The 12,225-nt window shown below is 39.4% G+C and overlaps 1 protein-coding gene across 4 annotated transcripts in view; it reads right to left on the reverse strand.

The window, feature by feature from the left end:
• LOC148675618 (synaptotagmin-like protein 2) overlaps positions 1 to 12,225 on the reverse strand; it is a 157,783-nt gene that overhangs the window by 111,029 nt on the left and 34,529 nt on the right. For 2 of the 4 annotated variants that reach the window (XM_088627008.1, XM_088627006.1), the window contains exon 2: positions 4,833 to 5,069. In XM_088627008.1, coding sequence (XP_088483134.1) covers positions 4,833 to 4,960 — 128 coding nt within the window. In that variant the 5' untranslated portion in view covers positions 4,961 to 5,069. Of the gene's footprint in view, positions 1 to 4,832; positions 5,070 to 5,271; positions 5,513 to 5,695; positions 5,910 to 12,225 lie in introns of those variants that run through there. The other 2 variants (XM_088627010.1, XM_088627009.1) reach the window with 2 other exon arrangements.

The following is a 12,225-nucleotide window of genomic DNA, read 5'->3' on the forward strand; positions in this document are numbered from 1 at the left end:
TTTTAATACCCTTCTGCTGATCTGTGCTTTTATACAACTTTATCCCTCTGTTGTTTTAAAAGCTCCCGTTTGCTTTAAATTCACTGAGAGAGAGAGAGAGATTTTTCTGAAATTGTGGTCCTCATAAAATGAAATTTATGTACCCAAATTAATTTAGGTTAGCCTCAGCAAAGCATTTGAATATTTAGTCAGCAATGCATTTTCCATTTCTTTCACAAAAGGCCATGACTACAAGTTGTAAAGTACAGTAAAATAAAAAAAGTGAAAACTGTGCAAGGTTCTGAATACTGACAGGCACCGTGTATACAGCCCATATTATCATTCGTGTGTCTGCTCTTTGATGTAATGAATCTCCCAAGTGCATCAGGGGCAAAACTAGCCTGGAGACAAAAAACTATATTAGCCTTTTGCTGAAAATGGCTCAAGGGACAACCAGCTCAAACACTCAAATATCAGTACAGACCTTTCCCGAGTTTCATACCTGTCAGCATCAACAAGAATCAAGCAGACCTAAGCAATTTGTGGCTGAAGGAATGAGCCTTCTTACAGTTCTCTCAAAACCCAGTCCATTGACAAAAAAAGGCATGCATTTACTTTTGAAGTTGTGTCCAAATCACCTTGCGTAATGTGGAAAGCCAAAATGCATCCAAAACTCAATTCTGAGTCCAATGCAACAGCATTCACATTTAAAAGAAACTAATAACTTCAAGCTTCATTTTTAGGCTTCCAAGTAGTGATTGGCTATAGCAATTTAATCCTGTATCTACCAAGACAAGAGCCCGACCCCTTTCAAAATCGCATGAAGCACTCCACCGATCCATCCGAAACTTGGCAGATTTCATCCGCTCAGAAACTCTTCTTGGACTTCAGCCATTCTCTGCTGCTCCTTTTTTAACTCTGACTGGTTTAGTAATAGGGGAATTTGCACCTGCAGCACAATATTTGTACCATCACACTCTAGTTTACACTGCATGCAAGAAAGACCATTCAGTGACAGTACTGTCCATACAAAAACCATCGAGCTCTGAAAAAGCTGTCATGCCTCCTCCCAAGCGCTGCTGATGGGGATTACCTGATCTATTAATTGGTACTAATTCATAGAGTGGTAGCAGATCTTCTCTTGGTATTTGAAGATGCATCATGAAGAGACAAGGTAATTAAGCACAAAAGCAAAATAAAGAACTATACCAAATAAGTCTGCTAACACAGTTCTTTCCTTTCAGTAATAGTTTCTTCCAAACACTTCATGCTTTGACTGGATAACAAAAACAGGTACAAGACACACCATTCAAACCAAGCCTTTCACTTCAACAAAAGTCAACTTCATTTCAAGGTGCAGGTTAACTACATATAATGGGAATTTCAGACACGGGGTCAAATTCACAGGGATCTCAGCTGCAACTGTGGCAGTTAATAAGATGGGTTACAAAGGTCCTTAGAAATATAGAACTAAATCCATCTTAGGTTTCTTCCTACTCTTAGACAGTTATGTCCTTCTGCAAATTTAAAATTATAGAAAATAGTAGTAACAGAACACACCGTTCTGTGACCTTTGTTAAATAAAAACATTATACTCCAGATGTTTACATATGCATTAACGCAGTAATATACTGTACAATTGTGAAGCTCTCATTCATACTAGGCAGGATTCTACTTAGTTACTGTAAATAACCAAATTGCTGAAAGATGGATGGAAGTAATCTCTTTAGATTAAAACACCCAAGTACTAAAACACAGACAACAAATATCCATCGCCACCCAGAAAATTAATAAAAAGGGGAGCGAGAGAAATCAATTGCCGTTTTGGCTTCATACAGAAAGGATTTCCCCAGAGAAGATCTGTCAAATAAAAAGCTCTTGCAGATTAAAGTAATTAATTACAAATCGAAAAGGATGACCACAGTACTAGTTCAGCACTACAGTCTAATTTACTCGAAGACTATAAGGCCGGTAAAGTACTGAGATAATCTGGGCTTACATTTAGATCACAGCAATCTTTCCTCTTAGTTCACTACTTGCAATAAGCATGCATGTTCCACGGACATCTAAAAAGAACTGAGTTAATGTCCTCAGAAGACCCGTAGTGTGTTAAAGTGACTATCACAATGGACGATCTCACCTAGACAAGTCTTCAGTCAATTAGTGCCTTACATGATGTGGGTACACTTGCCTGCGAAGTACAGCCCCTTGCACACACACAGCAGGGAAGTGGGAAAACCTCCTGGAGAGAAGCAAACAGGAGGGAATGCCGCGCCTGCAGACCAGACTGATACAACCCCTCAACAAGCTCATCAAACTCCAGATGTCTACATCCTGCATGTACAGTTGCTAAAAATCCCAAAACCCTCCACACAAAAAAGGTCTTAAAAATGAATGCAGAATACAGGTGCTTTTGAACACTGGAAACCAGTCAGTGCTGCTTTAGGAAAAAAAGGGATAGATCAGGAAAAAAGGTTACACTTACTGTATGAAATGGAGCCATCCTTCGGGCATGGATATCAAATAAACAATTTTAGACTGAAGAGGTCTGACACCTTACCAAACGAACAAGCTATTCTACTGGTAAGACACTTCACACTGAAATGGATTTGTGAGCTCATGGCAGACAGCGATTACCAGTCCTCAAAGGACACAGAAATCTCAATGTCAAACACTGCAACATTCAGACATGACTTAACTGACTGTAATCACAGGAATGCTTTTTAACATGAATTTAGTACCTTTGTCTAGGTTAATTAATATTTCTAAAGTCTTAACCCCAAGGGCTGTTTTCACAGCCCAACACTGGCTTACAGTCTTGAGCCTGACACATGAAACAACATTAGGGAGTCTGAAATTAGCATTCAACGCAGTCCGCAAAACCACTGGTACAGAATCTACTGGCCAGCAACAGCAGTACTTTAAAAACTGAAGTGTAGGAAAACCTCTGCAGCTTTAAATCAATTGAAATCATTTCAAACACATGTTTTGCAATGCAGGACCTTACTCTACACAGAATACCAGTCTATCACACTCACATACCTGGACAATTCAGATACCAAGATACCAGGGAAAATCTATAGCAAAAATCCATACAACTACAGGATGAACATACTGTATACTCTCCACACAGAACCTGCCCCACTCTGGAACTATATTCAATTCAATATGCTTTATTCATCCCCAGGGGAGAAAGTTAAGCTGGAGTAAACTGTTCCCTCTGCTTTCAGAGGTACTGTACATAGTGCTGCTACCATGTCATCCTGCTGCATCTTGCATAAACACAAACTGTACTATCATACTGAAGAAAAGAGACCGGGGTCAATGGAATTTCAGAGATGATTAAATAATTACCACATAGAGTCATTTGCACTTGCATTTCAAGTTTCACATCTCCATTCCAAGAGAACGTCATTTATTACTCCAAAAGCAGTTCAAATCCTTCTCCATAAGACATTCATTGCTTGATTAATGTGGACTTGTTTTGATAGTAGCATCTGATAAATAGAAGCTGTACAACGTCCCTCTTCTGTACTTCAAAAGCTGAGAAGATATTTAATCGGGGGTGGACCGGTGGCTCTGTGTCTAAGGATCTGTGCCTGTGGCAGGAAGGTTGTCAGTTCAAATCCCGCAGCCGGCAGAGGAATCCTTCTCTGTTGGGATCCTGAGCAAGGCCCTTAACCCCAGCTGCTACAGGGGCACCGTATAAATGGCTGACCCTGCACTCTCCCTGTGTGTCTCATGTTGAGCAAGCATGGGTTTGCAAAAAACATGAATTTCTAATGCAAGAAACTGCATATGGCTAATAAAGTGATCTTATCTTAATGAGTATGTTCGAGATCTGTGTATGACGACTGGAGCATTGAGCTTGAATGTGATTTACAATGGAGCTGTAATGGTAAGATACCCACTGTATTTAATAAACTAATAATAAATTTTATATTGGGCACTTAAATGCTAATTCCTGTAGTTATTCATCTGCAAATATGTGAGTGCATTAACGCATTTTGTGTATAGCCTCTACCCCTTTGCAACCGTATTCTAAGATTTACGGACGTCAAAGTGAATTTATTCCATTTACTCCATTCCAGATGACCAATATTAAACCTACACTTTCTTGGGAAATGTGTTTGTTAAGGGCTACTGGGCAGCTAATCCCAGACCTACAATCAGGCGCAGTTATAGGAATACCTACTGTATGACAACTGGATGCACATGGTCACCAGTCCTTGTTCTTTGTCTTTGGACCCTTAACCACCCTCTTGCTCCCACTGCCCCTGCTGGAATTCGATCCCACTCCCTGGACAGTGGGAAACGCCTCCAAGCCAAAACGCCAGGCAGCAGCTCTACATGGCCTAGAGTTCATGAGAGGGCAAATTCACTTTTGTAACTGACTCAGTGCATCAGCCCAGTAATAATCGCTTTACAAAACGGCTAATAGTACATTATACTGATGCGTATTTGATGTGTTGTACACTTACAACAAAAGGAAGACGCCCAGTTGATACAGAATTAATGCCACAATGTACAGTAACAACACGCCCTAAACTAAGTAGAGAGAAAAACATAATGTCCAAAAACACACAACAATCCAAAAGAAATTAAGCTACTGTACGCCCCTCAGACTTCATTCTTAGATTTTTTTTATAAAAAGCAGAACCCCAATGTGAATCAAGATGTTTCAAATTATCTAAAAAAACGTACTCTCGGTCTATGAAGCCTATTACTGCTTGCCATTAGGAAATAGTAATTTAACTAATGAGATATTTTACATGGGCTTGATAAAGAATCGGCGGGAAATTGCAGCTTCTCTGAACTCCATGCAAAATAACCATGAACAAACAAAATACTACCTGACACGTCTGTCTTCCAGTCTTCTAAGTCTTGCATCTCGTTTTAAAACTCGGAGAATTGCAAATTCCTCCTCGGCAGACAAGAAACTTAGGTCCACGTTTTTTAAAGGATCCCCTTCCGCTTTCATTTTTTCCAAGAGAGGTTTCTTAGTAGACAAAAGCAGTTAAAACGGCTACAGGAATGTTCCCCACAACTTTGTGTCGTCTTCTTTTTAAAGTCTCTGGAACAGGAAACACCTAGGAAGGACAAAGATAGACAATGAGACCTGGATTTTCTTGCTGCAAATGTTTGCTTTAATTTTTAAAATGAAATGGAGGAATTGTGCGAATAACAAATGACCAAATAATCATCGAGATTTGCAGATTAAAATGCCTTACATTAATAACTAAATTAAAACCTACTGTAGCTGAACTAGTATTGTTGATATATTTTGTGTACCTGAAGCTAGGTTTTGAAATTAAGCTGCGAATGGTCAAGTAACACGGGTGCTATCCTCTTGATTAACTACAAGGTCATGTGCTGGTATCCCAACTTTTAAGTACCATCGTCTAAATGGAATCACTTATTAGTGGCATGAACTTGAAATTAGTTTTCAGACAAATAATCACGTAGCAGCTATAAACTGTACTGCTGTATCTTGTACTTTATTTTAAAGAGTGTTTGTAGTCGACTCCATTCTGTGTCAAATTCACATTTAGCTGTTTCATCCAAGCCTCTGTTTCTGAAGACGCTCAGCATCTTTTAACGACAGTAATCGAGTTGTTAATATATTTTTCAGAAAGGGCCCATTGGTTCGCAAGCGGAGGTGTAGGAGTCCAGAACCTACAAAACATATTTCTCATTGAACTGGAGCGATACTAACGTTTAAAAGAGCACAGCCAGCGGTACAGAAACAAAAGACTAGGTCACTCTGTTTTCACGGAAGACTGCGGAGGTCTCCAATAAATCGCACAGTAAACATGTCCATATACTGTATAAATTTTTTGACACAGTAAAATCGAGAAATAGTTTAGAGCAACTCGTCGTTTCGTTATTTTACGAAAACGTGCCGTGTAATCATTTGTCGCACACCTGTAACCAATTCAGAAGCAACACTGCTCCACACACATTCTTTTTGTTTTTAATTCAGTTCGGCAAAACGGACTCAATTTATTGCATTATTTCCGTTAAAATAATGTCATTATTTTCCCTCCAGATATACTGTAAATATTCCCTTATATAGAACTGGGGTCTCCAACTCTGGTCCAGGAGAGCCATAATCATACGGCTACAGTAGTGTATATAGATTAAACCATTCAATTAGAACCTTTAAATCAATTTCAAAAGACTTGGTGCAATTTGTCCATGGTCACTAAAGCAGGTGCTGTGTTCATTAAAAGTAATTTAGATATAATTTAGAACAAAAACACGAATACCTTTACGTTTTCTTAATTGATCTTAATCATAAAATGGCAAGTGATTCAGAGTGACTTAAAAGACTAACTTGACAGGGTCTCCAATGATACATACTGTCTATCCTCACACAAACATGTACAAACGTACAATTTTACACTGCCTTACACTCAGAATTATTACTTCTTTTTAATTTTTCATGAAACTGAACCAGCACCTGCATGGATAGCTTTAGTACCAATAACATCTTGTGTTGAGTTACATGATCAAGATCTCTTGATAATTCTGTTTTTCTTGTAATATTAATTTGGCATCTTAAAACATTTAACAGTCTTACGCAAATTATCAATTTACCTTCCTCCTTTTACTATTTTTAAACTGGTTGCATGTGCAGCAGATTAAAGTCATTAACAGGGTTAGACGATCTATATGTGTTATCTAGGATAAAAGAATAAAAAAAGTTAAAATGAGCCTGTTCATGTTCGGACAGTAGGTGTAGCACCTGTTGGTCTACCAATGGGTTGTCAGGTAGGAAATGTCTATACATGAAACAGGACAGGGATGAAACCATTTCAGTCAGCTCAGGGCTCTGGCAAGCTCTAGTGCTTTCATGTTTTGTACATTCTGTATTATTTAAAAATATCAGCCTAAGGAGCAGGCTATTAGTGAAAAGGTATTGATTTTAAAAGTCAGGCTTTATTATTGTGAGTTATTATTTCTCAGAAGGTTTTATCATTTGAAGTTTACCATTGAAGTTTTGATGTTTTTACAGCACTATATTTTTTCTTAACTGACAGGGATTTTATCAGTTAACATTCAATTATTTTGTATGTGTTATTCTAATCAGTTAAGAACAGTGATAATACTTTGCCATTTTAATCAGTAAAGATACAGTATTCATAGCAAATATTCCATGTGTAGTGATTCCTTTTTGAAAGTAATTATATTTATACAGTCATCTTTAGAAGAACTTATCTTGAGTTAAAAACGTTCACCATGAGAGGCTAACACCAAAGTTGTTCAAATGCGCTATGTATGGCATATATATTCCATTTTGTTTTATTTTAAATAAAATATTAAACACTGTTAAATTCGCGATAACCCCTTAAACGCAGACAATGAATGTAAAAGCTTTAGACCCATGGAAAACTAAAAAACGACGCCTTTAGAATTCTGCAATCAATGATTTTACAGTGTTGTACCTTACAAAGGCAGTATAAAATGATATAATCAGCAGAAAAAGATAAGATATTTTCAAACACGAAGAAAATAAATTGACAGAGAATTATGCCCCAGGGGACTCCTTTTTATTACACACAGATCTACTTTGACTTTTTCAATTATCACCTTATGTGTTCAATATCAAAAGCAATTTGACTATCAATCAATGCCAAGACGCAGCTAAAATTCTACTGCTTGGCTATCATAATATTGTCTTCAGTCTTCAGCAAATGTCTTTTTATAGGCAATAAAGGCCTGCCACAGAGACGTATGTAATACAGTACCACTGTGGTGTATAATTTAAAGATGTTTCCATTATCAAAGTTGGCTGTGATTAATGTGCGATAAATGTTTGGACTTCACACTGCGACTCTTTGGATATCTGTTTAATTTACAGTGTGTTTATTTGTTACTATGCTTACAGTTATCACTGGACGTCTTTGCCTTTTACCATACTTTCATTTATTGGTGTCTTTTTGTTTGAGTCTGTCTTGTTTTGTCAACGAATAGCTCAGTGTATGTCATAGTGTGACCATCGCAGTTTCGCGCGGGCTCGTGCCCTCCGCCGCTCCACCCAGGGGTGCAAACCCGGGTCTCCGGCGTAACGCAACAGGGAACCAGCCGAGTGAGCTAAAGCAGACCTCCCCCAGCCCAGGCGGCTGAGGTCCCTGCTTCGCGCAGGGAGGGCGATGACATTACCGTGCCCAAACTAGCTCTGCTACAATAGCTTCTGAATTGCAGTAACCCACACTGGTCATCCGCATCAGTTTGAACTGAATTCACTGGGGGAGTTTTGGGTATGTTCACATCAACCGTACTAGTCATTATTTGTTTTTGTTTTTTTAATCCCTGACATGCAATCTGGCAAATGTCAACAGAAAGTGACCTTGATTATCACTGAACATTCAAGGGCTCAAATAAGATGTGATCATCAAGTATAGTAATGCTTTCTAATCATAATATATAATGAAGATTAAAAGAAAAATATTAAGACACCTAAAGCATTTCTGGCCAGTTTACCAGACCAGTATAAAATGGAGGAGCTAAAATGTTGGTATTGCTTTAAGAGCCTTAGGAGCTGGTCTTTCGGAATTTGTGAAACACTTTTGATTTCTAATCTCTGGTTATTTAGCAGCCCCATAAACTGCATTTTCATTATTTTCCCCATGTTTTGGCCAAAATAACTAATGGCAAAACTTCATAAAATCACCCAGAGATATGTTTTAATGAAGCCATATGAGATTTACAATTGCAGGTAATAAACACTACAAAATATTCTAAATGAGGCCTTACTAGTGTGTTGTGCAATTTTAATGTAACATCCCTTGACTGCATTTAAATTCAAATTCAAGCAGCTTTATTGGCATAACCAGTAAGTTACAGTGATACCAACGGATGTACTGTACAATCAATACAATGTCTACATACATTTATGATACAAATTCATCATAGGACATTTACATACAGTACAACATACAAGACATTGAAGATTATTATCCCTGTTCCTCAGGCTGTAGCAGATCACATTCTGGGCTGCAGCTCAACTGAGTTCCCTCCCCATTTCCCAGTAGGATTGGGAGCTGTTCTGATTCTGGCAGGTGTGGGAATTCTGGGATTAGATTTGTTAATTTGGGGAAGAATGTTTATCTGATCCCAGAATATTCGTCACGGTGCAGTAGGAAGTGCATCTCTGTCTCTGTTTCTCCCCGCTGGCAGTGGGAGCACAGCCTGTCCTCTCTGGGCAGCCAGGTCTGCCCAGTTTCTAGGGCCAGATTGTGGTTGCTGAGCCTGTACTTCGTCGGGGTCTGTTTCTCCCTGCTGTTTCTTACCCTTGCTAGATATTCAGGTCATGTGTTTTGTCTGCATTCCAGTTTGTGTTGTGCTTGTGTGTGTGTCCCAGTGGCCAAGGTAGTGTTGCTTGGTCTCACTGTGATTTGGTTGATTTTGATGGCTGTTGTTGTAGCTATGCAGTCCTGAGGCTGGTTGGTGTCAGTGAGCTTCAGGACCAGCTGGCCGAGGGGGCTCTTCTCCAGGCTCAGCTCTTGGCTCAGCAGCGCCTTGTAGTGGTAAGAAACCTGGTCATTGTTTCTTAGGTGTAACCAGGTGAATGATCTCTTGTATGCTGGTTAAGAATAGATTTGGCCTTATTTGGAGTTGTTCTCTGCACATGTTTTTACAGAACTCTATGCACAGGGTTTCTCTGGGGTGTTTGTCCCATTTAGTGTTATATGGGTCTGTGATTGGATTCCACTCTTCATTGCCATATAGGGTAATGGGTTGGATTACACTTTCAAATATTCTCAGCAAAATGTCTTTGGGGGGGTTGATGTGGTAGAACCTCCTTCTAATAGTGTAGAAAGTCCTGTATGCCTTTTCCTTCAGTGCCTTCACTGCAAGGTTGAAACTCCCAGATTAACTGATTGTCCGTTGGAGATATGTGTAGTCTTTTGTGTGTTCCATTGTGTTGTTGTTCAGTGTTAAATGGCACCTGTTTCCTTGAGATCTGGCTTTCTTCTGGAAAACCACGACTATGGTCTTGTCCAGATTGACTGTCACCAGGTCTCACAGTACTGGTCCGGCAGTGCCAGGCTTTGCTGCAGCCCCATTTCTGGGTCCAGATGGGCTGTCACTGCCCATGTCAGAGGGGTATTGCTCCTACTGCTCCAGCACTGCCAGGCTCTGCTGTTCTGGGTCCAGATGGGCTGTCAGTGCCCATGTCTGACAGTACTGCTCCAGCAATGCCAGGCTCTGCTGCAGCCCCTGTTCTGGGTCCAGATGGGCTGTCAGTGCCCATGTCAGACAGTACTGCTCCAGCAATGCCAGGCTCTGCTGCAGCCATTGTTCTGGGACCAGATGGGCTGTCAATGCCCATGTCAGACAGTACTGCTCCAACAGTCCCAGGCTTCACCACTTTTAGGAGTTTGTAAAACAATCCTTTGTGCCAAATTGAGTCGCTTTTTTGAAATTAGTAAAGCATTCAAATATTGTTCTGTTGATTTTTTTGGTGGACATGTTGGATTATAAGTGTGTGTAGGGTGTAAATGTGGTGAGGTGTGAGGCAGTTTGGTAGGAAGCCAATCTGACTCTTACTCAAATTCTCCTGGTTTGGATTTATTTAAATTATTCCATTTTTCCCAGCAACAGTTTTGATTTATTGACTCCTTGATTTCTGAGAGTTGTCTTTTATGTGCGTGATTCTTTTCTTCTTTAAGATGTGTAGTATCTGAGGCTCAGATCTGAGTTTTGTGGTTGTGCACTTTGTGCACAATGTCTCCTAATGTTTTGCTATTTTAGTTGCTTCCTTAAATTGTCTATTAGATGTAAGTGATGTACAGTATCAATAAAAGCATCCAGGCCAATGTCTACAGGTGTAGTACTGAGAGTATCCTGACTGGTTGTATCACTGCCTAGTATGGGAACTTCTCCGCCTGGGATCGCAAAGTACTGCAGAGGGTGGTGAAGTCAGCGCAGCTCATTACCGGCTGTGAGCTACCAAACATCCAGGATATCTACTCAGCTAGATGTCTGAAGAAGGCCAGGTCCATTCTCAAGGACCCCAGTCATCCCAGTCACAAACTGTTTTCCCTCCTACCGTCCGGTAAACGGTACCGAAGCATTCGGTCCCAGTCCAACAGACTACAGAACAGCTTCTACCTCCAGGCAATAATACTGCTAAATAGCCAACCTGCAGCTCCTTTAGCAAATCACCCGTAATGGCTACATGGACACACAGATTTCATTGTATTCATCTTACTGCACTACTTGGACATAATATATTGCATACACCCTGGTCACATCGCAGCTCTACTTGTATTGAGTTATATCTGAGTTTATCTTATTCAATTTCTATTGTACTATTATTATGTCACCTCATTTTGTAACTTTAATTTTGTGATCCCTCCCCCTCCCCCCCGGTGAGCTCGTAGAAAAGACATTTCATTGCCAGCATCTACTGCTGCACGCTGTATTGTTGTGCATTTGATAAATAAACTTTGATTGATTGATTTATCTAAATCTTTTTCATAAGATATTTCTTCTAGTTCAGTTATAGTTTATGTTTTTACTACCGGTGTGCAAAACTGCACACTTGGCTGCAACCAGTGTTTGGCAAGTCTTGAATTTTAGCTCAGCCTTTTTCATTTTCAGTTTTCTAATTTCATTTGTTGCTTTTACAATATTAATGATTTTTCCAAATTTGGTATTACCTGCAAATATGACTACTATTTACAGCGATATGCAGATCATTGATATAAGAGCAGTGGTCCTAGTACAGACCCCTGTTGTACTTCACTAATATATCACCTGTGTAATAAGTGGGGTCCTATAAGTGGTATGCAATAGGTTATGGGTAATGGTCAAACCAATTAAACATACTATAAAGGCATAACTGGCCAAGTAACAGCCAGTGACCAGTGAGTTGCTAGTATGCACTACACAGAAAAAAAAATTCTGTTTCCTATCAGTTTGTAGGTTTTAAAATGCAATTAAGTGAGGATTTTGTCATTTCAAATGTATTATTGTTAAGTTCTCCGTACAAGTTCAAAACCCCTTCATTTCAAACTGTTATCGCTGAAAGCATACAAAACATACTATGGCCTTTTATTCTAGCTCTAACCACATGGAATGTAAAATCAAAGACTAAAAATAAAAAATCACTAATATTTTTGCGCTTGACAAACTCAAACTCTTTTTCTGCTTGAGTTGGCATGGAATAACATCACTTGAACATAAGAGGTACACTGACATCACAGTTCGCTACTGTAAAAGATCCCAGAGCGC

The sequence above is a fragment of the Lepisosteus platostomus genome, chromosome 3, assembly GCF_059453375.1.
Source record: "Lepisosteus platostomus isolate fLepPlt1 chromosome 3, fLepPlt1.hap1, whole genome shotgun sequence".
Taxonomy (NCBI): domain Eukaryota; kingdom Metazoa; phylum Chordata; class Actinopteri; order Semionotiformes; family Lepisosteidae; genus Lepisosteus; species Lepisosteus platostomus.